Raw genomic sequence first — 25,097 nt, 5'->3', positions numbered from 1 at the left:
TCTGTCCACATATCTATTCAGGGGATACCATCATAGGGCCTAATCACATCAGCCACACTATCAGAGACTCGTTCACCTGCGCATCTACCAATGTGATATATACCATCATGTGCCAGCAATGCCCCTCTGCCATGTACATTGGCCAAACTGGACAGTCTCTACGTAAAAGAATAAATGGACACAAATCAGACGTCAAGAATAATAACAGTCAAAAACCAGTCGGAGAACACTTCAATCTCTTTGGTCTCTTGATTACAGATCTAAAAGTGGCAATTCTTCAACAAAAAACTTCAAAAACAGACTCCAGCGAGAGACTGCTGAATTGGAATTAACTTAGGCTTGAATAGAGACTGGGAGTGGATGGGTCATTACACAAAGTAAAACTATTTCCCCATGTTTATTCCCCACCCCCCCACTGTTTCTCAGAGGTCCTTGTCAACTGCTGGAAATGGCCCACCTTGATTATTACTACAAAAGGTCCTTCCCCTCCCCCGCTCTCCTGCTGGTAATAGCTCACCTTAAGTGATCACTCTCCTTACAGCGTGTATGATAAAACCCATTGTTTCATGTGTGTGTATATAAATCTCCCCACTGTATTTTCCACCAAATGCATCCGATGAAATGAGCTGTAGCTCACAAAAGCTTATGCTCAAATAAATTTGTTAGTCTCTAAGGTGCCACAAGTCCTCCTTTTCTTTTTGGGGAAACGCTGAGGCGGCCAGTTCTGCCCCTGCTCAGGGGACAGAGGCGCACACGTAGAGGATGGCTCCGAGGCCGACAAGCGCCTAGTTAGTGAGTTAGCCGGCAGAGAATGAAAAGAGGCTGCTCAGGCAGCGGTGGAGCCAGCAGGACCCGGTGACTCTGGGGATGCCCCTGCTGGGGGAAGGGATGTGCAGCGAGGGGCACGTGCATGCAAGCTGCTGGAGCTGGCAGCTGCAACAGTCAAGGGCAGGCAGGTTTGGAAGGCAGGGGGGGCGGGGTCCGCCCCCCCAGTCAGCAGCCCCCCCGCTTGCTTGCGATATAAATCCACCCAGCTCCTGCGCACCCAGGCCCTTGTCCACCATGTGCGCATGCGTGCTCTGACCCTCCCACCCACATCATTCGCTCAGAGCATGTGCCTACGCCTGTGCGTCCATAGATCACTTATACGCATGCGCACTCTCACCTCTCCGTCACATTTTTCGCATATGTTCCCCCGCCCACTCATCCCACGCGTGCGCAGGAGCGCCGTCTGCCTGGTCTTGCGCATGCGCAGTGGGCGCCCACTGCTTCTCAGGGCGGAGCGTGGGGGGCCGGTTCTCTCGCCGCCGGGCTGAGTGAGGGCCCCCAGAGGGGGGGCCCCTGCGTTCGAGCGTTGCGGGGCCACGGCCACGGCCGCCTCCTCACCTCATAGTGCTTCATAGTTCCTCACGCTCCAACCGCCGCCGCTGCTGCCGCCGCCTGGCACCCGCTCCCCTCACGTGATTCGTCCCCACTCTCACCTGAGGGGCGGGGTCCGACCAGTCTGAACGGCCAATCGTAGGAGCCAGGCCGCCGAGATCCAGACAATCAGAGCTTGGGAGGCTCTACTTCCCGCCCCTCCGCTTGCGAGCCCGCCCCAAGCGTCCCCATGGAAACTGAAGCGCGTGACAAGGCTCCGGCCAATCGGAAGCCAGCGAGGTGGGCGGGAATGACGGAACGGCGCGCCAATCCCCTCAGAGCTTTGCCCGCCTGGAGCCTATCAAGACACGCGGCGCCCGGGCGATAACCCGGAAGGTTCCGCGACTCAGCCATGTGGCCGTGGCAAAGCCCCCGTCTCTGCCTGCCAGTGCCCGCCTGGCCCCAGCCCCAGCCCCATGGTGCCGCTTTCCTGGTGACTGGTCCCTATGGCCAAGGGGCCCCCGCAGCCGCTCCGAGGGGGCCTGGAAAGGGGGCTGGAAGGCATGGGCAGGGTTTGGGGCGGGGACATGGGGGGGCCGGAAGGGCACAGAGAGGGTTTGTGGGGCAGGGGGCTGGAAGGCATGGGCAGAGTTTGGGGGATATGGGGGGAACTGGCAGGACTGGGGGTGGGGACGGCTGGAAGGGCACAGAGAGGGTTTGTGGGGCAGGGGGCTGGAAGGCATTGGCAGAGTTTGGGCAACATGGGGAGAACTGTCAGGACTGGGGGTGGGGACGGCTGGAAGGGCACAGAGAGGGTTTGTGGGGCAGGGGGCTGGAAGGCATTGGCAGGGTTTGGGCAACATGGGGAGAACTGTCAGGACTGAGGGTGGGGAGGGCTGGGAGGGTTTGTGCGGGAGGGGTCTGGAAGGTATTGGCAGGGTTTGGGAAGGGAAGGGCATTGACAGGATTCTGGGAACCAGGACCTCGGTCCTTCCTGCTATTGTTTGAGCCAGCACTAAGTCACCTGCTGAGCTGTGCTCTCGCAGGGCGTAGCCAGCTGTAGGGACACCATGAGACTTGCTGGGCACAGCGGGTGGGGAAGGTGCAGAGGAAGCAGAGCCAAGCAAAAAAATCTGAGTGGATAAAAATCAATTTATTTAAAAAAAAAAAATCCAATTTTTTTTTATTTAAATTGGATATTTTTGATAAAATGTTTTTTGAGGAAAAAAACCTATCTAAAGATAGATTCATTATAGCTCAAATATATCTAATCATGGAACAGGGATTATAAATTCTAATTCTATAGTATGAGATAATATATTCATGTAATGTTTAAGAACAGTTTTGTAAATGAGTTCCAATAGTTCATGGATTAGGGACCCAATCTTATGAGGTTCCTGGGGCTTCTGTATAGATTATTCAGGTTATCTACCTAATGGGACTTAGTGCTCAGTCTAGAAGATGCCATCAGAGATGCTTAATTTTACAATTCTCAAACTGTGGATTTATGTCTCCAGAGATAACATGTTTGTTAACAGCAAACATGTTTTTAAATAAATAATATAGAGAGGTGAGAAATAACAGACCTCAACCCTATTGTTCCTCTGCAAATTTGTGTACACAGTCAATCCCTTACCTCTCTCTTAAAGTGCAAAGTTTCAAAAAGTTCAGTGAATAAAAGATTGTTGGAGTCGGAATAGATCTGGACAAGAAGAAGTCTGGAGATAAATGCGAGAAGGGAGGGACAGGCAATAGAAACAGAAGTGAAACTGTTTGAGCAGTATATTCCTGAAGTCTTGAGGTCTTTCTGAGTGTAGCCTTCATTAATTTGAGATCTACCATACCATTCTCTCACTAGAAGGGGGGAAACCTATAATGGCAGCAGGCCGTAAAAGAGGCCCAGTTTGGGAATAAAAACCATTCAAGAAATGTTTGCTGATGATGTTTTAAAGAAAGTCACACCAGTGAACTGGTGGAAGTCACTTAAGCACTTAGATTCAGAGATGTTGAAGTGATCATCTCACTTTTAACAGCAGTAACTTCTTCTGTTGATGTGGAAAGAATGTTTTCTTCCTTTGGACTAATTCATTCCAAACTGAGAAATCATTTGGGACCTGAAAAAGCAGGAAAGTTTGTTTTTCCTTTTGATTATGAACAAACAGGAAATAAAGGTGAAGACAACTGAGTTAGCTGCAGAAACCAATATTTTAAGTTTCTCATGTTGACCTGGCTGACATAGTCTATTTAATTTTTGGTTTTGTTTTTTAAATATTTCATTTAACTATTTTAGTTAAGAACAATTTTAACAAAAGCAAACCTGATTTTAAAAAAACATGAATGTTTAACTAAATTCAAAAATTCATATGCTTGTTTTGTTAAAATATTATGTTTGCTGTTGAAGAAAAAAATCCAGAATACATAACATTGTTTTAGTTAAATAAAACAATTTAAATGTCTGTCTGGTGATGTTCTCCTCCTAATACAGCATGGCAAGAAAATCCTCCAAATATTAATGATTAACCTGTTGAACTGGAGATAGTTCACCTCCCAATGACTTCATAAATATCTGCTTCAATTACCTTTAGTACATGAAATAGCCAAACAGTCATTCATTCATTTTCTGATATAACTGTAAAACTAATCTAAAGTTTTCAAAATAAGTCACTTAATGTATAGCGTGTACCTTCTAAAAATGAAACCTACGTCTATCTCTGAGTTGTGAAGAATATGTATTAAGGTTATAACAACCAACAAGAATGCACTTTTATGTAGAAATCTATGATTAAATCAAGTTTTCCTGACTTGTGATTTAAATCAAATCCACCCTGAAAGAAATGCACTAAGGTAGCCTATGACTCATATGGGTGCAGGCTGGGAGTGTCTGGAGGGAATTACCATGTGAGAGTCACCCCAGCGCAGCCAGAGCCTTCCAGAAGCTTAGGGGAAGTGGGCAAGGATCCCAACGTCCCTCCTGCCAGTGGGAGCCCCAGTAGTGGAAGGAAGGGTTCAGAGTACCCAGTGTGAGCCTCACCTGGTTAACCTTGGCCCAAATCCAACTCCTAAAAGGAGGCAAGACTGGGCCCACCTCCTTAACCAGCCCTATGACCTTGCTGCAGCTGTGCCAGGTAGTTGTGCTTGGCCAAGTGTTGCCTCCCTCTCCTGCCCTAGGCCTGCAGCGAAGGCCTAACCCTGTGTTTGGAGCATCCCACAAATGGATGTGGTCCTATGTGCAGGACCAAACTTGCTGGTTATTCATGCTCCTATCCATGCCTGCCCAGGCCCCCTGAGCTTCGGCTGACTCCAGCTTGTTGGGGGCTGTCACGGATAGGGCAGGGGCTGCTGAGCCAGCTCAGCTCATTGCAGGAACATCTGGAAGGCAATGAGCCAGAGGGGGGTTACACAATCTAGTTCTACACTAACCCCTCAGGAATTTCACGCTCAGGTTCTGGCTGAGATCCTATAATCAACCCAGATTTTTTGGGAAGGTGGAGGAGAGGAGAGAGGCGGACGAATGTAGTGACATATGTGTGGGTCTTACATTTACTGTCTTTCTAAAGACTGGTTTCAGAGTAGCAGCCGAGTTAGTCTGTATTCGCAAAAGGAAAAGGAGTACTTGTGGCACCTTAGAGACTGTTCCTCAGACGTTCTTGTCAACTGCTGGAAATAGCCCACCTTGATTATCACCACAAAAGGTTTTCTCCCCCTCCCGCCCCCCCCCCCCCTGGTAATAGCTCATCTTACCCCCCCCCCCCCCCCCCCCCCCCAGAAAACCCCCAAGCACCCCTTACGTGTGTAGGTAAAACCCTTGTTTCATGTTCTCTGTGTGTGTGTATATAATCTCCCCACTGTATTTCCACTGAGTGCATCGATGAAGTGAGCTGTAGCTCACGAAAGCTTATGCTCAAATAAATTTGTTAGTCCCTAAGGTGCCACAAGTACTCCTTTTCTTTTTTCTAAAGACTGGCCTGTTGATTTTTTAAATCCATGGTCTGCAGTTTGGGTGCTTGCTCTTTGCAGCTAAACTTCAAAACTCCCTCCTGTGACAGCCAGAGAAAACAAGGCATATGCTCTTATCGTTTCACAGCACCTGTCATCTCAATGGCTCCCAGGATGCTTTGCAGGAGTCACCAAAATGCAGCCACCTCTCGATAAGGGCCACAACAGCTGTTTAAAAGTGCACAGCAACGACACAAGTAGTGACGAGTATTCTCTCCCTTTGAAACCACAGGAGAAAATTGAGAGTGGTGGGATGGAAATGGGCTTGTTGGAAACTGGCGAAGACAGCGTTTAACAGCCCAGGTCTTGGGCGTTAACTATAAACAGGATGGCAGGATGTGAGGTTTCCAGCAGCCCAGCACCTCCTACTGCCCATCAGCTGCCTTTATTCACAACAGCCAGAAGACATCTGTCCCCATCCCAGGCCTGGCCCTCCCCCTTTTGTGCCTAGGATCATGGCATGATATGAAAATCTCTATATTCTTTATAGTCAGAGCCTTGGGAGGATTAGATTTTTGTTGGTAAATGGCAATTTCACCAGACACACAATCCTACAAAAAATATTTCCATTGCTAATAACTGAAATTGGCAGAGGGGAAAAGTAAGACAAATGCTGCTTGAGAATTTATTAGAGGCAAAAGCCAGTGATTTAGACTTCTGAATTAGGCTTGTTACAAATGACTAGTGAATGACTAGTAAAAGCAGGTATTATGTGTTGATTTAAGGCTATTGTCTTTGTACATATTGACATATGATGGTGACAATTTGTGTTTTAACCATCTATACAGCTTTCACTTTTTGAATCTGTGTCAACTGACATTAGATAATTGTCTGACCTCCCCATAATTTCTCACAATTGTGAAAATTAATTGATAAAAGTCTAAAAAAAATGCTTAAAAATAAACCAATATTTTCCATCTAAATTATATAGAAATCCAATTCTGTCAATCTTAGATTTTCAGCATGACCGTTTGGCTGCGACTCAGAGGAGGAGCTAATGTGCTCCTCTGCCTGAGTGAATGTGTTTTTCTCTCTGCAGCGATAGTGTCAGTGGAAAGTCAGCACCTTTCTGGGTTTATCATACACTGTAGTTGTTATTAATCAAATGAACCGCTGACCTAGTGAGCTGCAAAATATCTGTCTAGTTCAGCTGCTGTGGCGCTCCCAAGACTGCACCTCGGTGACTCACACCATACAATGAGATTACAATGGAATTATACTCAGCTCTTTATAATAACCCCTTACTGGCAAGGCTCCAAAATGGCCTTTCAATCAGTTAGTCAGCTTCACAAACACCCCAGTTGTATTCATGGGGAAACCGAGGCACAGAGTGGCAACATGTCTTCCTTACAGTCATGCAGGGAGTGACTGACAGAGCCACCAGCCTTGGCTACTTTTGACCTGCAAATTAGCACATGCTTCTCCTAAACTGGGCTTAAAAAACAGCTGCAGGGTTTTCCCATTTCTTGCTTTAACCACTATACTCCCTTCCCGAGCCAGGGGTAGAACCCAGGAGTCCTGATTCCCAGGACACCACCTCTGCTTTAGCCACTAAATCACACTCCCTTTCCAGAGCCAGGAATAGAACCCAGGAGTTCTGACTCTCAGTAGAGAGACAATGAGGCAAGGCAGGTCCAGTGGCTACAGTGTAGTGGAGGAAGGGAATGGGGAGGATTCTGTCATATTGAGTCACCCGTGTGACTAGCTGACCAGTAATACAGAGCAGGATATGCAGCCAAGCTAACTGCTAGTAGATCTCCTGCTTAGTGCATTTCCTCCCTTTAAATTCAAATCTGCAAGGCTAATGCACAAACCTGCCTTGCACAGTGACTCTAAAGCTGCCCTTGAGGGGTTCCACATTTATTGCCTCAATGGCTCCAATTTGCAGGGCCAACTTCCATTTCTGATCTCATAAACTAGTCCTGTGATCTGAGAGTCAAGCTGGGCTACTCTGCATCTTTGCCAGGAATGCAAATCCTTGGGGTTCATGATTCCAAGGCCAGAGGGGCCCAGTGTGATCATCTAGTCTCACCTCCTGTATAACACAGGCCAGAGACCGGCCCCGGAGTAATTACTAGTTGAACTAGAGCAGATCCCATCATGAGTTAAAAACATGCAGTGCTGTTGTCTTCAGATTGTGCTCTTAGTGACCCCTTTAGCATACTGTTGTCTACAGTGATTTCAGTGATTTTCACACAAAGATTGCAGTTAAGGGCTTGCCTGCCTGGGGAAGTGGCCGGAAAAAGCTATTGCAGAAGCAGAACAAGAGTGTCCACATGGCCAGTTGCAGAATAGCTATTGTTATAGACACACTGCCTTATTCCAAAATAAATCCTCAGTGTAGGCAAGTCCTGAGGCCCAGATTCTCAAAGGGAGTTAGGGACCCATTGAGGGTCTGGGCCTTGTTCAACAAATCTGTTGCTTTGGAGTAGAATCAGTCTTGCTCTCCCTAGCTGGGCTGGCTCCACAAGGCTAACAGGAGCAAGAAGTGATTGACACCGTTACAGTGGACAGTGCTAATGGGATCCAAAGACAGTCACAGATCTCCTTGAAGCCAATGGGTGGCCAAGCTTGGTAAGGCTCAACAGAAGGAGGGATCAAATCTCTTTATGTATGAAACTGCTGCAGACAACGGAGGCAACTGCCCAAGACACCAGAGAACTGTTTTCAGACATGTGCCCAGCAACATGTCTGTTTGTTTCGCTGTAACATTTGTATCAAACAAACAGAGATGGTGAGGCTGGGATTTATAGCCTAATAGTAGGGCAGGGTGTCCAATTATAACAGGGGGCTGGAAGTCTGGACTCCTGGGTTCCATTTCCAGCTCTGGGAAGGGAGTGGTGTGTAGGGGTTAGAACAGCAGAGGTGGGAGTCAGTCAGATAAAGTGACTAAGGAGAGAGAGACTGCCCAGAACTACATGCTGACAATATTATGGTTAGCTAAGGATCACTTTCCCACCCCATGAGCCCTAGTCTCTGTTTCAGTCTCACTTTTAAAAATGTGTTCTGTTTAACCAAGCTGCTGCGGCTTCACCTTCCCTCCCTTCTCCCTCCCCCCCAGCCACATTTCTGCATTTTGCTCCCCTGGTCACATTCTGTTCAAAGCGACGTTAAGGCTGGTGAAAGATTGCAAGCCCTGGCACTCAGAGCCCACACCTTCTGGAGACACAGCAGGCAGCTCTGCACCCACATGCGAGATGGTAAAAACCTTGGGTGCAAGACAGCCAAGCTTGTGCATTGCAAAGAGAAGAGGAAAAAAACCTACAACCCACTGCAGGGATCACCCTAGGAAGGCAGAGATGGCTGGGTCTGCAGGCCAGGTGCCTGCAACCCAAAGATCCTCTCTGTGCCTTCCAGCTACCAGAGCAACAAGGTCAAAATTACCCACCTCAACACCTCACTCATCAATTCTTTCCCTCCCTGAGCCCTTTCCAGTCTCCTCTCCTCTGTTCTTATACCATGCCCATCACTATGGTATCTGATCTCTTTAACTCAAGCTGCAGAGATGACCAGTTTCTTGCTCTAACCATCAGATATACTCCCTTCTACAGCCAAGGATAGAACCCAGGAGTCCTGTTCCTGGTTCACCCATGTTCTATTCACTAGACCACCCCTCTCCCAGAGCCAGGTATAGAACCTAGAACAACCTTACTAGGCAGCATTCTTCACACAATGCACAGTTAGCCTGTGAAACGTGCTTCCAGGGGATATCATGAAGGCCATGAGTAAAACTGGGTCCAAAAAAAGAATGAGATAATTCCTGGAGGGTAGGTTAATCGATGGCCAAGATGGTCAGGTACGCAACCCCATGCTTCAGGTGTCCCTAAATCTCAAAAGTTTCTGGCACTGGCCACTGTCAGAGACAGGACACTGGGTTAGATGAACCATTGGTCTGATCCAGTGTGGCCGTTCTTATGTAAGTCCTGACTCCCAGCCCTGCCTGGTCTAACCACCAGACGCCACTCCCCTCTCAGAATCAGGTATAGAACCCAAGAATGCCAACTCCCAGCCCCCTTCCTCTAGATCATTGCTTCTCTGACCCCAGCACTGGTTTGACCTCTCCTAGAACACTGTGTCCAGTTCTAGTGCCCACAATTCAAGAAGGATGTTAATAAATTGGAGGGGGTTTAGAGAAGAGTGACAGGAATGATCAAAGGATCAGAAAAGCTGCTTTAAAGGATAGACTCAAAGAGCTCAATTTATTTAGCTTAACAAAGAGAAGGTTAAGGGGTGACATGATAATGACCAATAAGAACTAACATGGGAAACAAATATTTAATAACGGGCTCTTCCATCTAGCAGAGAAAGGTCTAACACGAGCCTGAGCCTGAGAAGGAGCCAGAATTTACCAATGTACATTGCCAGAGAGCCACAGTAATATGTCAGCAGTCCCCCTGTCAGCTCCCCCCCCCCCCGCTCCCAGCGTCTCCTGCCCACTGGCAGCCTCCCCTTCCTCCCCACACCTACCGATCAGCTGTTTTGTGGCATGCAGAAGGTTCGGGGGAGGAGCGAGGGCACTACAGGCTCAGAGGGAGGGGGCAGGGCCTGTGGCAGAGCCAGGGGTTGAGCAGTGAGCACCCCCCAGCACACTGGAAAGTTGGCGCCTATAGCTCCAGCCCCGAAGTCAGTGCCTGTACAAGGAGCTGCATATTAACTTCTGAAGAGCCGCATGGGGCTCCGGAGCCACAGGTTGGCCACCCCTGGGCTAACATAATCCAATGGCTGGAAGTTGAAGTAACTCAAATTTTTAGCAGATGGGTAATTAACCACTGGTCATGGTAGATTCTCTATCACTAGCAACTTTTAAAACAAGATGGGATGTTTTTCTCAAAGATCTGCTGTAGGTCAAAGAGAAATAAACCCAGGGAAGTTCTCTGGCCTGTACGATACAGGAGGTCAGACTAAATTACCACAACGGTCCTTTCTGGGCTTGGAATCTACAAATATCTAACCTTGCACTGAACATACCATACCCAGAGCAAGCCTGGCCCCTTCCCCTCACCTGCTGTCCTGGTAATCAACCAGTGTTTCCCAAGACCAGGGCATGTACAAGCAATTCACTCCCCACAATAACCAGACTGTTCTTGCATGAGTTAGACCATTTGGGCCCAAAGAGTGTGTTTCCCGGCCTGCCACTCCTCCAGCTCTTCCTGCAGTAACTTCTGAGACCAACCCATCAGTTTCCTGGCAGGCTTTCTCCATCTGGAAAGCTGGAAATGAAATCACTGTGCATCATCTTCCAGCAGCAGAACCCGTATTTCTAAACATTTTCTGCCAACCAGCTCCTCCTTCCCCACTCTGAGGCAGGTTAGCTCCTGCATCGCAGGACAGAGGATGTGGTAGCCACTTAAGTATGAAAATAAGGGGCCAGATTCTGAGCTCAGTTACTCTGGTGCAAAGGAATGGGTCTGCACTGGTGTAATGAGCTCAGATTCTGGGCCATGCTTTCTGTCCCAAAGAGATCATTGCAATCTGAAAAGCCTGTCTAAATCTGCCCAAGCCAGAGGGACAGCAGCACCTTGCAATGCCCCTTCGTAATGCTGAATTCCTATGTCAAATACTTTGAGCTCTGCTGATGAGAAGCTCGATAAGAGCCAGGAATTACCAGTGTTACCACTAGTGAAGTGGGCTAATACCTGTTTTACCCCACACATTCGGCTGGTTAGCCAGCACACAACTAGGTCAAGACACATTGCCTTTCATCAGAGGATCACAGAGTGCTTGACACATGTTACACAAATCTCAATCACCTCTCTTGCCACAATTACGCCTATTTTCCAGACAGGCAAACTGAGGCAGAGATGATGTGGATTGCCCCAGGTCACACAGCAAGCCAGCAGTCCAACTGGGAAAACTCTTGCTTCCCAGTCCCCTGCTCTAACCATGAAAAATACTCCCAAAATCCTGGTTCCCAATCTTCTTTTCTAACCACTAGACCACCATGATCCTCCCAATCAGCAGCAGAACCCAGGAGTCCTGGCTCCCAGTCCCCTGTGCTCCACTTGACAGGCCATGCTGCCTCCCACACTTGGTTTAGTCTTTGCCAGCCCTCCTGTTGCTTATTTGGTATCAGCCAATGGTCAAGAGGGCGGTGAGGGGATCACCAAGCAAAAAGTGTGTGAAAATGATCAGGACATATGTCTAGAAAAATTTGTAGACAAATGGATCCGTGGAAATGTGAGGGACAGATGTGCCATGGCAGCCCCATGCAGGGGCCATAAATTGTTCCCTTATGATGGCCCTTCAGTGGCCCTCGTTTGGGGGTCTCCTTCCATTTCCCAGAGGGTAGAGGTCCCCTCCCATCACGACTGGTACTAACTGGCCCTTTGCTGGCAATCTCTGCAGAGAGGCCAATGTCCGTTTGGGCCACAGTAGCTGATCTATCTTCTACCCCCTCAAAGGAATTGTCAGAGGTCCTCTTCTGGCTACTCACTGGACTGCTGGGGAGGGGGGATTCAGCTGCTGGATCCTGTGTGTTTTAAGTCTCTGACTGGGGTCTGAACAGAGTCCAGGCAGTGACCCTGGCTTGAGGTCCCTAGGCGTACTTTCGGTGCACAGACGCTCTATCTACTAGCCTGTCCTGAGAGCTTAGACCAGGAGTGGGCAAACTTTTTGGCCTGAGGGCCACATCAGCTTTCCAAAATTGTATGGAGGGCCGGTTAGGGGAGGCTCTGCCTCCCCAAACAGCCAGGCGTGGCCTGGCCCCCGTCCCATGTCCAACCCCCCCTGCTTCTCACCCCCATCTACGCTCCTCCCCGTCCCCTGACCGCCCCCGCCACCCCATCCAACTCCTCCTCTCATTCCTGATTGCCCCCCCGGGACCCCTGCCCCATCCAACCACCCCTTCTCCCTGACCGCCCCCGGAACTCCTGCCCCTGACTGCCGACCGCTGCCCCATCCACCCCCCCCTCTCCTTCCTGACTGCCCCCCCCCCGAACCCCTGCCCCCATTCAACCCCCCTGTGATGAAGCGGGACTGTTCTTAATGTTTCCTCTGAATAGTGTGGGGGTGCCTCAGTTTCCCCTAGGCAGTTCTTAAGTATCTAGGGGGTGGGAGAAGGGTGTATGATCATTGCAGAGCCCTAGAGGGCAGGTGTGTGCAGGGGTCTGGACACAGAGAATGGCCGACACCGTTTCCTGGCAAGCGATGGCCTGGGCCTTCCCCCCTGCAAGGTGAGAGCTAAAGGGTTGGAGAACAAAAGAATCCGGTGACCTCCTGGCCCGGGAAAGGGACAAAGCCCAGAGGAGGGGGGGCTGGAGAGGGTTTCAGTTTGGGGCTGGCTGGGGACGAGGAGTGAAGTGCAGACGTTTCGTCTGGCTCACTGCCCCCCAAAAATGGACCCAGCTGAGGGGTCCTGTTCTCTGCACCTACAAGCTCTGTTTAGACCATGCTCCTGTCGTCTAATAAACCTTCTGTTCTACTGGCTGGCTGAGAGTCACGTCTGACTGCAGAGTTGGGGGGCAGGACCCTCTGGCTTCCCCAGGAGCCCGCCTGAGTGGACTCGCTGTGGGAAGCACACGGAGGGGCAGAGGATGTTGAATGCCCCGAGCTCAGATCCAGGAAGGTGGAAGTTGTGTGAGCTGTGTGTCCTGAAGACAGGCTGCTCCCAGAAAGGAGACTTCCCCAGAGTCCTGACTGGCTTCATGGGGAGCAGTTCCAGAGCATCGCCCGGGGCCTCCGTGACAACTGGTGGCAGTGGTGGGATGTACTGCACCCCATGGATGGTACTTTCTGCAATAAGTGACTGGGGAGCAGTAAAACGAATGGGGATTGACGAGGACCAGGTGTGCTGAAGGCTTAGAGAGGAGCGGTTTGGGGGGGGCAGTTAACCCCTGGGAGTGTGTGACCAGGGAGAAGGACTGTGCAGTAATGGGGTCCTCTTGGGGACTGCGGTGAGCAGTCTCAGGGGCAGAGGAACCTGCGGCTTGGCCCTTGGAGAAAGAAGGACTTTTGCAATAACAGGGTTCCCCTGGGGATTGCAGCAAGCAGTCCCAGGGGTGGAGGAGTCTGTAGCTTGACCCTGGCAAAGAGGTGGTGACCTCGAGAAGGGCTGGCACACTAGGGGTTCTCCCTGGAAACCGTGGGGAGCTAAGAGCACACAGACCTGTGAGTCCATAACAACTTGGGAACAGCGGAGTGATGGCCTATCACCGTCTCCTTAAGAAGGACATTGTAACCCTATGCAAAAAGAGAGGGTTGAGCATTGGAAAGATCACCAAGGCACAGTTAATCGTGCAGCTGGAGGAGGATGACCGCCCTAAGGAGCAGATTCCTGACCCAAATGGGGCTACAGCAGGAGCTGGGGGCAACTGGAGTGGTAGCCAGACATCCCCAAGACTCCTGTCCCTGACCAGATGGGGGTCTTCACGATCGGGTTCCCCATCAGGGTATCGGAGACGACGGGATTGGAGCTGAGTCCGAGAGAGCAAGAAGACTGTGAGAGACAGCAAGAGTCCAAGAAAGAGCTGCAGAAGCCGCAGCAGCATGAACTGGCGATGGTGGAGCCGAGAGGCATGGGGACCTCCCAGGGGTGAGTGGGGATAGACCCCGGGGGGCCAGTTCCGCAACAGCCTGGACCAGTCCACACAAGAGATCCACTTCCTGGACACTACGGTGCTAATAAGCGATGGTCACATAAACACCACCCTATATCGGAAACCTACTGACTGCTATCCTTACCTACATACCTCCAGCTTTCATCCAGACCACACCACACAATCCATTGTCTACAGTCAAGCTCTACGATACAACCGCATTTGCTCCAACCCCTCAGACAGAGACAAACACCTACAAGATCTCTATCATGCATTCTTACAACTACAATACCCACCTGCTGAAGTGAAGAAACAGATTGGCAGAGCCAGAAGAGTACCCAGAAGTCACCTACTACAGGACAGGCCCAACAAAGAAAACAACAGAACGCCACTAGCCATCACCTTCAGCCCCCAACTAAAACCTCTCCAACGCATCATCAAGGATCTACAACCTATCCTGAAGGACGACCCATCGCTCTCACAGATCTTGGGAGACAGGCCAGTCCTTGCTTACAGACAGCCCCCCAATCTGAAGCAAATACTCACCAGCAACCACACACCCCACAACAGAACCACTAACCCAGTACCTATCCTTGCAACAAAGCCCGTTGCCAACTCTGTCCACATATCTATTCAGGGGAGACAGGCCAGTCCTTGCTTACAGACAGCCCCCCAACCTGAATACTCACCAGCAACCACACACCATGCAACAAAACCACTAAGCCAGGAACCTATCCTTGCAACAAAGCCCGTTGCCAACTGTGTCCACATATCTATTCAGGGGACACCATCATAGGGCCTAATCACATCAGCCACACTATCAGAGGCTCGTTCACCTGCACATCTACCAATGTGATAGATGCCATCATGTGCCAGCAATGCCCCTCTGCCATGTACATTGGTCAAACCGGACAGTCTCTATGTAAAAGAATAAATGGACACAAATCAGATGTCAAGAATTATAACATTCAAAAACCAGTCGGAGAACACTTCAATCTCTTTGGTCACTCGCTTACAGACCTGAGAGTCTCTATTCTTCAACAAAACTTCAAAAACAGACTCCAGCTGCTGAATTGGAATTAATTTGCAAATTGGATACAATTAACTTAGGCTTGAATAGAGACTGGGAGTGGATGGGTCATTACACAAAGTAAAACTCTTTCCCCATCTTTATTCCCCCCCCCCCCCCGTTCCTCAGACGTTCTTGTCAACGGCTGCAAATGGCCCACCTTGATTGGGACCACAAAAGGTCCCATCCCGCTGGTTACAGGAGGACTTGTGGCACCTTAGAGACGAACAAATTTATTAGAGCATAAGCCTTCGTGAGCTACAGCTCACTTCATCGGATGCATTTGGTGGAAAAAAACAGAGGGGAGATTACGAAAGCTTATGCTCTAATAAATTTGTTAGTCTCTAAGGTGCCACAAGTCCTCCTTTTCTTTTTGCGAATACAGACTAACAGGGCTGCTACTCTGAAACCTGGTTACAGTGGGTTCCGTGACACCCCTTGTTTCATGTTCTCTGTGTATATGAATCCCCCCCGTAGTCTCCCCTGCATGCATCCGATGACGCGGGCTGCAGCCCAGGGGAGCTTGTGCGCTAATGAACGTGCTCGTCCCTCTGGGCGCCGCGAGCCGCCTCCCCGACGCAGACTGGCAGGGCGGCTCCCCCTGGAAATTGACGTTTCACGCTTCCGCTCGCGCTCAGCCCCGCCCCGCGGAGGGGGCGTGGCGGGAACGCTCGGAGGGGCCGCAATCATTGGTCCCCTCTGACGGGCCGCGCCCGCCTCTGTCCCCGCCCCCCCGGGGTGCAGGCTGGAGAGGGGCGTGGCCTCCGCGGCGGTTACGCTCTCTCGGAGGAGCCGGAGGGGTGCGGTCACGTGACCTCAATACCCCGTCCCCACTGGCGGAGAGCGGGCGGGCCCCGCGCTATGATTGGCGGAGGCGGCGGCCGGGGCGGAGGAAGGTTCTGGAGCGCTGTGGCGAGCTCTGGAAGGTTCCGCCGCCCGCCGTATAAATGGGAGGTGGCGGGGAGAGCGCCACGGACAGGGCCTGAGCGGCGCGGCCGCCATGGGCAAGGACTATTATCGCACCCTGGGCCTGGCCCGCGGCGCCTCGGAGGACGACATCAAGAAGGCCTACCGCAAGCAGGCGCTGCGCTACCACCCGGACAAGAACAAGGACCCCGGCGCCGAGGAGCGCTTCAAGGAGGTCGCCGAGGCCTACGACGTGCTCAGCGACCCCAAGAAGCGGGAAATCTTCGACAAGTTCGGCGAGGAAGGTGAGGGGGCGGGGCGAGGGGCGGGAAGGTGACGCGCTGGAGGCCGGTTGCTGCAGAGCCGGGCCGGGGGCTGTGGGGAGCGCGCGAGGTGGGGGGGGGGGGGGAGAGCGGAGTATCGGGGCTCGGGGGCTGCCCCCGTAGAGTCCTGGGGTGATGTGGGGGGCGGGGAGCGGTGCCACGGGGGGGGGGGGGGGGAGAAGCGTCGATCCTGAGACGCTGGGGGAAGAAAGTTCCGCTTTTTGGATAAAGCAAAGGGTGGGGGGGGGGGTCACTCCACCCAAGACGGTGGATGGTTAAGGATGGGGGGGGTTGGTAAGAAGGGGGAATGAGGTGTCTGGGTTTGGGGTGCAGCGCCTCCATTGTGGGGACAGGAGAACCCCTTTGGAGGGGGGCTGGGGAAGGCATATCCCTGGGGAGAAGGAAATTCTGACGCAGCTCTGTACTAGGGCACCTGTTTGGGGTGCCATGGTGATGGGTATCCCCTGTAAGTGCTTTCCCTGGAGTGAGGTGCGATACTGAGATTGGGGAAGAGGGATATTGTGCTCTAATGGGGCCCACCTGAACTTTCTAGAGAGAGAGAGCTGGCTATCCTCTTGCACCTGGTATCCCTGTATACTCAGGATGATGGAGAGAGGTGCTCTCTTGGGGCAACCCTGGGAGTGACAGAGAAGTAAAGTATTCACTAGTAGCGGGACTCTTATTTTTATCCTCTACCCCTGCTCCTGAAATTCATTGGTTTTATCCACAAGTCTGGAGCGGGGTGCCTCTAGTTGACTTTCAGGGGACAGTACTGAATCCTGGGTTTGTGCGTGTACAGGAAGGGGACACAATTTGACTGTAAAAAGAAGAGGAGGACTTGTGGCACCTTAGAGACTAACAAATTTATTAGAGCATAAGCTTTCGTGAGCTACAGCTCACTTCATCGGATGCATTTGGTGGAAAAAACAGGGGAGATTACGAAAGCTCATGCTTAAATAAATTTGTTAGTCTCTAAAGTGCCACAAGTCCTCCTTTTCTTTTTGCGAATACAGACTAACACAGATGAAGTGAGCTGTAGCTCACGAAAGCTTATGCTCTAATAAATTTGTTAGTCTCTAAGGTGCCACGGGTACTCCTTTTCTTTTAGCTGCTACTCTGAAATTTGACTATACAGCTTGTAGATGCCGTCAACGGCATGGGATGTTTAAGTAGCTGTGAAAATGACTGTCAACAAACTAATCTGAGAGTACGCTCCTAGGAACAGGGAGATCTGGTACAGGGCTAGTTATGAAAGAAAGTAGAACTAGTTCCTACTGTCTGTAAGTGGATTTGGGAATTGGCCAGTTGCTTTATTATCAGCGTCCTGTTGCATTAATAACAACCTGTTTAAAACTATTAATAGAAGACCAGTGTTTGACTCTTTGGGAGAGACCTGCTCTGAAGTCCCGATTAAGGAATTAAACTTGTGCACCAAATCTCTAATTTAACATTAGTCAAGATTGTTTTTTCTAGGGTGCAGTCTCCTCCATTTTAGATGACTCAAGCAAGGGAGCTTCCTTTGTACTTTCTCAAACACTGCTAGCTTGGCTAACTCAACTGTCAATATTTGTATTCAGCTGAAACTGGAAGAAGAGAAGGATTTGTTTAGTCGATATTTCCACTAATAGAACTGTAGATAACTGTCCTTAAACTACTTCCCAAAAGTGGAATCTGAGCTGCTTTTCAGTTGCTAGTTTCCTGTGTCTTGCATTTCCTGTAAATTCTTAGTGATTTCCCCTTAAGAGTTGATGCCTTAGTGGTGGTATGCTGATAGGCCACTTTTCTAGGACAGCTAGAGAGGATGGCTTTGCTTATCACTAGAAGATAATAGTAAATTTGTTTGCTTGTGTATGTTAGGTTATGAAACTTGCCTCAGTAACTGTTTCATTGAAGTAGGAAGAATTTAACTTGCTGTCTCCAAGCATTTCAGTTTAAATTATTTTTGCCTACAGTGATTCTAAATCAGACTCTCTGTAGATAGCTGGCCTATAAACTTCCCATCTCTAGGTTTGCTGCCATATTAAGGGGTACAGTTGGGTCAATTATAAAAATAAAAAAAACCTGCTTTGAATAAGTTAATACTTTAGGAGACTCAGTAATTGGGGGAGATGAGAGCTCTTAAACATGGCTCTAATTTCTGACTAGGGAGGCTTGAATCTTGACACCATTTTAAGATGACAGCAAAGATCTTTTTGGTGATGCATCTCAAATGTAGTCATGAATAAAAATCTCTTTTCAAAGATCTTAGGGTGGGGGAGTCTTTCAGTTAACAAAGCAATGGTGGACTGGACTCTTGATAAGAATCTAGTAAACTCAAGCTTTATGACTAACTACTGGATTATATTTACTCTGCTTTTCAGGACTAAAGGGAAGTGGTCCCAGCAGTGGTGGATGTGCCAATGGTGGTACCTCATTCAGCTACACCTTTCATGGAGATCCTCATGCTATGTTTGCAGAGTTTTTTGGTGGGAGGAATCCATTTGATACCTTTTTTGTACAAAGGAATGGAGATGAAGACATGGATGTTGATGACCCTTTCTCCACTTTTCAGATGGGGGGTTTTAGTAATATGGGCTTTTCTCGCCCCCGCTCGGGCCATGAAAGTATACGCAAAAAACAAGACCCTCCTGTCATTCATGATCTGAGGGTTTCCTTGGAGGAGGTCTACACTGGCTGCACCAAGAAAATGAAAATCTCTCACAAACGACTCAATACAGATGGCAAGACCACACGGAATGAGGATAAGATTCTGACCATTGAAGTCAAACGAGGGTGGAAAGAAGGAACAAAGATTACTTTTCCCAAAGAGGGAGACCAAACAGCAAACAACATTCCAGCTGATATTGTCTTTGTTTTAAAAGACAAGCCACACAATGTCTTTAAGAGAGATGGGTCTGATATTATTTTCCCAGCTAAGATCAGCCTCCGTGAGGTAAGCAAAGGTGCCCGATTCAGTATGGGACTCTAGTGGGTAGCTTGGCTTGGGTTTTAGGTAGTGGGAGTGACAAGTGGGACTACTGAGAGCTCTTCTCTCCCCACACTTAGTTCAGTATCTGGCTTGATAATGGGATACCTGCCTAACTGCTCTCTGGTCTGTATAAAATAAGTTAGTAGCCTCAGGATACTTCTTCTGAAGCAACCAGAGGGCATAAGTCATCATTAGAGATGGCAGATCAAGGGCAAATTACTTTCTTGAGAAAGTGAACTTTCAACATCCAAACTGACCCTGCTGATCCATCAATGTGGAAGGGTTGCACAATTGTCTGGTTGTGGTATATTTGTACAATTTCTACTGCTGTTGATCTGGTGCCTGTATTGGATTAACTCGGCAGGATTCAGAAGAGCCTAACTGGAATAAACAGGCCATCACAATGAAACATTTTCTCTTTGGTTGTTTGGGAAATCTGCTAGAGATTGTGTATGCAGACAGTGTTTTAATTGTCCTGTTTTTATACTTAGGCCCTGTGTGGTTGTGCAGTCAATGTGCCGACGCTGGATGGCAAGACCCTTCCAATGGTATTTAAAGAGGTCATTAAACCTGGGATAAAGCGGCGAATCTCTGGAGAGGGCCTCCCGTATCCCAAGAATCCAGACCAGCGAGGGGACCTTATTATAGAATTTGAAGTAAAGTTTCCAGACAAAATTTCACACGCTTCCAAAAGTGTACTAGAGCAGATCCTGCCAATATAGCAAGGCTGCTCATGGAGAACTGAAATAAGGACACTTCCAAAGCAAAAGGTTTTTGGACCATAACCAGGACTTCAGGGTTTCTCTTTAGTGGAGGTTGTTGACTTTCACGCAAGTATCTTCTTCAAAACTGTGCAGTCACTTTTCAGTGACTCTAGAGTCCCAGATCATCACTTGAAGTATTTACATCAGTGAGCAGCTGCTGATGGGAGGAATCTGCAGAACATCTCATGATCAGACCTTTTTTCTGGTGACCAGTTTCCACCCTAGTGCTCAATGTGCTGCCTTCCCTTAACTGGTTACCCATAGACTGGGCATCTGTTTCATTTCATCTCATGCAGACCTGTAGTTCCTTCATTGGAAAGGGTGAAACATAATCTAAAACTGGACTTGCAAGTAAAACAATCTCCAACATCTTGCTTTTGCTGTTGTACTGTGTTGTGTCCCTTGTCAGTTCCTACACTTAAGGACTTTCCATTCTGGGACACTCTTAAATGTTAACTATTTTTAGTTCCTGTAAGTTGTCGATGTCTTGCTAAGGGTTTTCTTGACAGTTTTTCCTTCTGTCAATAGTGTTAGAAGGAAGCCACCCTGACTCTCTGGAAACATTAGAAGTCCTAATGTCTTTCAGAATGTGAGCCTGAATGAGTAAGCCCTTAGCCAATGTGTGATGAGTTTAAACTCAACAACCAAAGTTAACGAGGTCTGGTCTAGGAAAATGGATCTAAGTATAATACTCTGAATCATTCCCTCTATGAAAGTCTTCCCCCTCACACAGACATTTTAAGGTCTCTTATCCTGGTCATGGGCTGAAAAAATATGGGGCAGCCATTTCTCATTCCAGGTACACTGTACCTAAACAGGATGTTGTCGTTTTCATCCTGCATGTAGGGTCAGTGTCAAAATTTATTATGTTAAAGACTTAATCTGTACACTAAGGGACTCTGGACTTTTTTTCAAAGGACTCTGATCCTCTGAATTGGTAGCACCACCAGAGTTATCCTTTTTGATAAAAGGGTTTTTGTTCCTGATATAGGAGCACAGTGACACTTCCTGTATATATTTTTTTGTATATGTTTGTGTAAAGTTGGGTGTGTGTGTAATATAGTAGCTTCTTCAGTTGTCTGAGTTGTGGCAAGCTACCACCCTCTCTTCTCTTGATGATCATCTCCCCCAGAAAGATCCAATTTCAAAGTGGATGTCTTTGAATACTTGTAGTGGCTTAAAAAGCAACTGGCTACAGATTGTTCTCCATAACAAAGCTACTGCTATTTAAAACTACTCGCCTCATGCCTGTTTCTACTACCATCTACTGACCATGCTTGGAGCTCCAGGGACCACTAGAAGTGACAGGGGCACCATGCCACTCCCTGTCCCTGCCAGGAAAAGAGGATGCTGCAGCTCCTGACCACTGTAGTCTGAAGTCACAGATTCTGAGACTCAATTGTAGCCTTATGTAAGCACTCCCCTGTGGGCTTGAAGCCTGAGCCCTGGTGCTCCCTGTGGGGCAGAAGCCCCCAGCTATTTCTTGCTCACTTGTTTTTTTTAAATAAACAGCACAAGAGCATGCAGTCTCAGGGGCAGCTCTATACCTTCCCCTGCCCCATCTCCTCTCCTTGCCCCTGGCCCAGGTCAGAGGTGGGAAGCTGGAGCAGGGCCCTGTGAGACAGCTGCTATTCTAGCTGGTGCCATGGAGCAGGTACTGGCACCATTTCCCTCCTCTCCTGGTGCCCCAGGTTGAAGCTGCTTTTCAGCTTTCCACCCCTTTTTGCTCCTGTGGATGCACCAGGTAAGAATCCCCTGTGCTGGGGGAGGCCCAGCTCAGTGGCTGGCAGACCCCTCAGGGACCATAGCAGAGCCCTCCCAGCTCATAGCCCCTAAGTCTCCCTATACCTTGAGCTACCACCTGCTTGCACATGGCCCCTAGCCACCCCCCTTCCGGCACCCACAGCTACCCCATGTATGCACAGCCCCCAGCTTCCTGCTCCCTACACCCTAAGCTGTTTTCAAATCTTTTGAGCTAAGCTCCCCACCTCTGCTAGGCCCTGGAGTTTTTATTGCATGTCATGAGGGGGCCTCAGATTGAAAAACATCTACAACCCTTTCTCTAATGGAGTTGTAAAAGAGCATGTGAGCGTCATCTGAAAGAATCAGATGTTGAAGAGGAATTGGTTGTACTTTACTACTATCATTTTATCAGATGGTGTTACATATAACTTCTCTTCCACTCCTGTTTGCAATATACTGTATCCCTTACAACACTGGAAAGGTAAGAACAGGGACGTATTTAGGTATCTCAACTGGCAGTTTCTCCCCTCTTCTTTTCCTGTTAAGATCCACCACTTTTGCTCTCTTGTTTTAATGACCGTGTGGCTTCTTTCAAGAGTCTGCCTTGCTCTGTCATCACCTGCTGTTTACTGGATGCTTGATATTCATGCCCCTTGCTAGTGTCTCTCCTCAATAGCTGCTAGTTCTGGTCCTCCTCCTTGGCTGTAGGACCTAGTAGCTGCTCATGTTTCTTCCTCCAACACAGCAACCCCTACTGGATAGAGCTAGACTGACTACTTGCATCAGCATGTTCCTTGTACAGAGGTGACTGGCTGGACTTTATAAGGAAGCAGTGTGACCTACTTCTCTTCCATGAATAAGTTTCTCTCCTCTGTTTTTTCCACCAAATGCATCCGATGAAGTGAGCTGTAGCTCACGAAAGCTTATGCTCTAATAAATTTGTTAGTCTCTAAGGTGCCACAAGTACTGCTTTTCTTTTTGCGACTACAGACTAACACGGCTGCTACTCTGAAACATGAATAAGTTTGAGAACTTGCTCTAGCACAGCAGTGTTACCTCATTTGTATCTGTACAGCTGGAAAACAAAAGCCTACTCCCCTCTACGGTGACAAATGGAGAGAGAGAGAGCAGGAAGTTAGGGGCAGCACAAATACTTTTTCTTAAGTTTTTCAGAGCTGGTTCACCCTACCCCTCAGGCCATGGTTTCTATGGGGGATTCCAAGTAGCAATTTGGTGTCCATGTCCCAAGCTTCCATATGTTAAGGCTGTCAATCAAGGACCCTGTATTAAGCCAGGCTTCAATCTTTCCCCTCAGCAGCCTTCGTGAGTGGAAACTTTCCACAGTGAAATGATACAAATCCAACTCCTGTCATATTCCCCCACTTTTTTTTAGTATATATGTAAATGCTTTAGGGTGCTGTATATTCCAGGGGCTCCCTGCCATAGGGTTGTTGGGTGAAGGGTTAGAGAGCAGAAGATAAAATTTGCTGCTGTCTAGCACATCACAAGCATTTCATCAACAACTGACCCATAAAAATTGTCCCCTATTAATAAGGCTCATGTGCAGCTACCAGGCCTGCATGCCCGTGGAAACTACCTGAACCAGCATGCAATGCACACTAGTCTAATGCATCATAAGAGCATTGCAGCTGGGGGATTATTGAATCAGATTCCACCTATATTTGAAGAATTAAGGTGGGTGTAATGGTCTATCCCACCCAGATTCGATACGGTCCTCAGGCTCCTGGCAAGCCCCTAGCTCAGCCAGTCAATGGTACAAAATTGAGAGGCACCTTGCTTTGTGTTTATTTTATTATGATAGTGCTTAGGGGACAATTGAGAATGGGGTCCTACTGCGTTAGGCACTATGCAAAACAGGTGATGGTGTCTATCCTGCAGAGCTTACATTCTAAACAGACAAACTACATACAGTAGGTGGAGGAAGCAGTATAACAAGCAGAGTGAACTATGTGAGAACAGCAAACATATCAGTTTCATGAGTAGTTTTTATTTTGGGTGGGTTTAGCTAGGAGGGGATCAACTAGATGGGAAGGGAAGGGGGAGGGCAAGAGAGAAGAGGTGTAGGTGTGGAGTAAAGCTAAGGTGAAAAAACGGGGCAGGGAAAGAATGTTGGAGCAAACAAACCCTCAGCATTCAAGCACAGAAAATCCACTAAAAGCTAAACTTCATTATTAAAAGTTCACTTTAAAAAGTGTCAGGTAGTTAAAAGTGCTTATTATTGTAAGCATTGAAATGCAAAACTGTACATGTCATAAGCTTGAATAACTGCATCCCACCTGTTTCTAATATCTGTTGGAACAAAAGGCACTAGCAACCAAATGAAGGAATGTACACCTCCCTTATTAACTTGCAAACAGTACAATTATTTGTGTGTGTTACAGTAGTGCCTAGGAGCCTCCAGCTACAAAATGGGAACCTAGTCCATCAGGTCAGGTAGTCAAAGGCAGTTGAAGATGGGGCTAGCCAAATCGCTTCCTTGTGTACTGTTGCCCATTAAACTTACATGCCTTACCTGCATCAGCTGGATGATCGGGGGATCTTTGACTAGGAGCCCCAGCCCACAGACCAGTTTTCAGAGTAGCAGCCGTGTTAGTCCATATCAGCAAAAAGAACAGTAGTACTTATGGCACCGTAGAGACTAACAAATTTATTAGAGCATAAGCTGTCGTGAGCTACAGCTCACTTCATCGGATGCATAGAATGGAACATACAGTAAGATACATGTATATATACATAGTGAGCTGTAGCTCACAAAAGCTTATGCTCAAATAAATTTGTTAGTCTCTAAGGTGCCACAAGTACTCCTTTTCTTTTTGCGAATACAGACTAACACGGCTGCTACTCTGAAACCTGAGATAAGTTGGAAATTACCCTACAAACTATGAGAGGCTAATTAGTTAAGATGAGCTATTATCAGCAGGACCCCATTGTGCTATATGCTGTACAGCCTCTGAACATTCAGTCCCTGCCCCCAAAGAGCCAAAAATCAGATAGATGGATACAGACAGGCAAAAGTACAGGGAAGCAGTGACCTGAAGTAAGAGCTCTGTGAAAACTTGAAAGCTTGTTTCTCCCAACAGAAGTTGGTCTAGTAAAAATACTACTTCACCCACCTTGTCGCTCCCATTCTGGGACCAACAGGGCTACAACACTGCAAACAAGGAAGCAATGAGACAGTATTGGTCAGCATGCTAGGCTGTGGACTCTGATCATTTTGGGGATAGGAGGGGCAAAGCACCTGGTACAGGTACTCCACCAATACCTTTGCCTGCTAATTTCTGATTGGCTAGTTTTGACCTTCTTGCTTGTGATTGGCCAGGGGAAGCTGCTGGGGCAGAATTGGTTACTAGGTGTGTCCTGCCAGCTCCCCTCCTTCTTCAGGTTTCAGAGTAGCAGCCCTGTTAGTCTGTATCC

The 25,097-nt window shown here is 48.5% G+C and overlaps 2 protein-coding genes across 4 annotated transcripts in view; one reads left to right on the top strand and one right to left on the bottom strand.

The window, feature by feature from the left end:
* Positions 1-1,589, bottom strand: part of TECR (trans-2,3-enoyl-CoA reductase) — a 47,459-nt gene extending 45,870 nt beyond the window's left edge. Inside the window, exon 1 of one of the 3 annotated variants that reach the window (XM_038378708.2) lies at positions 1,387-1,589. In XM_038378708.2, coding sequence (XP_038234636.1) covers positions 1,387-1,401 — 15 coding nt within the window. In that variant the 5' untranslated portion in view covers positions 1,402-1,589. The other 2 variants (XM_038378706.2, XM_038378707.2) reach the window with 2 other exon arrangements.
* Positions 1,590-15,758: 14,169 nt separating this feature from the next.
* Positions 15,759-20,288, top strand: DNAJB1 (DnaJ heat shock protein family (Hsp40) member B1). The gene is made up of 3 exons (XM_038378859.2): positions 15,759-16,169; positions 18,548-19,119; positions 19,647-20,288. The coding sequence occupies exons 1-3, from the start codon at positions 15,959-15,961 to the stop codon at positions 19,875-19,877; spliced, it is 1,014 nt and encodes a 337-aa protein (XP_038234787.1). The 5' UTR covers positions 15,759-15,958; the 3' UTR covers positions 19,878-20,288.
* Positions 20,289-25,097: the final 4,809 nt, after the last annotated feature.

The sequence above is a fragment of the Dermochelys coriacea genome, chromosome 20 (assembly GCF_009764565.3).
Source record: "Dermochelys coriacea isolate rDerCor1 chromosome 20, rDerCor1.pri.v4, whole genome shotgun sequence".
NCBI lineage: Eukaryota > Metazoa > Chordata > Testudines > Dermochelyidae > Dermochelys > Dermochelys coriacea.
Note: the sequence above shows the minus strand (reverse complement) of the source record. Positions and strands in the feature narration are given on the sequence as shown.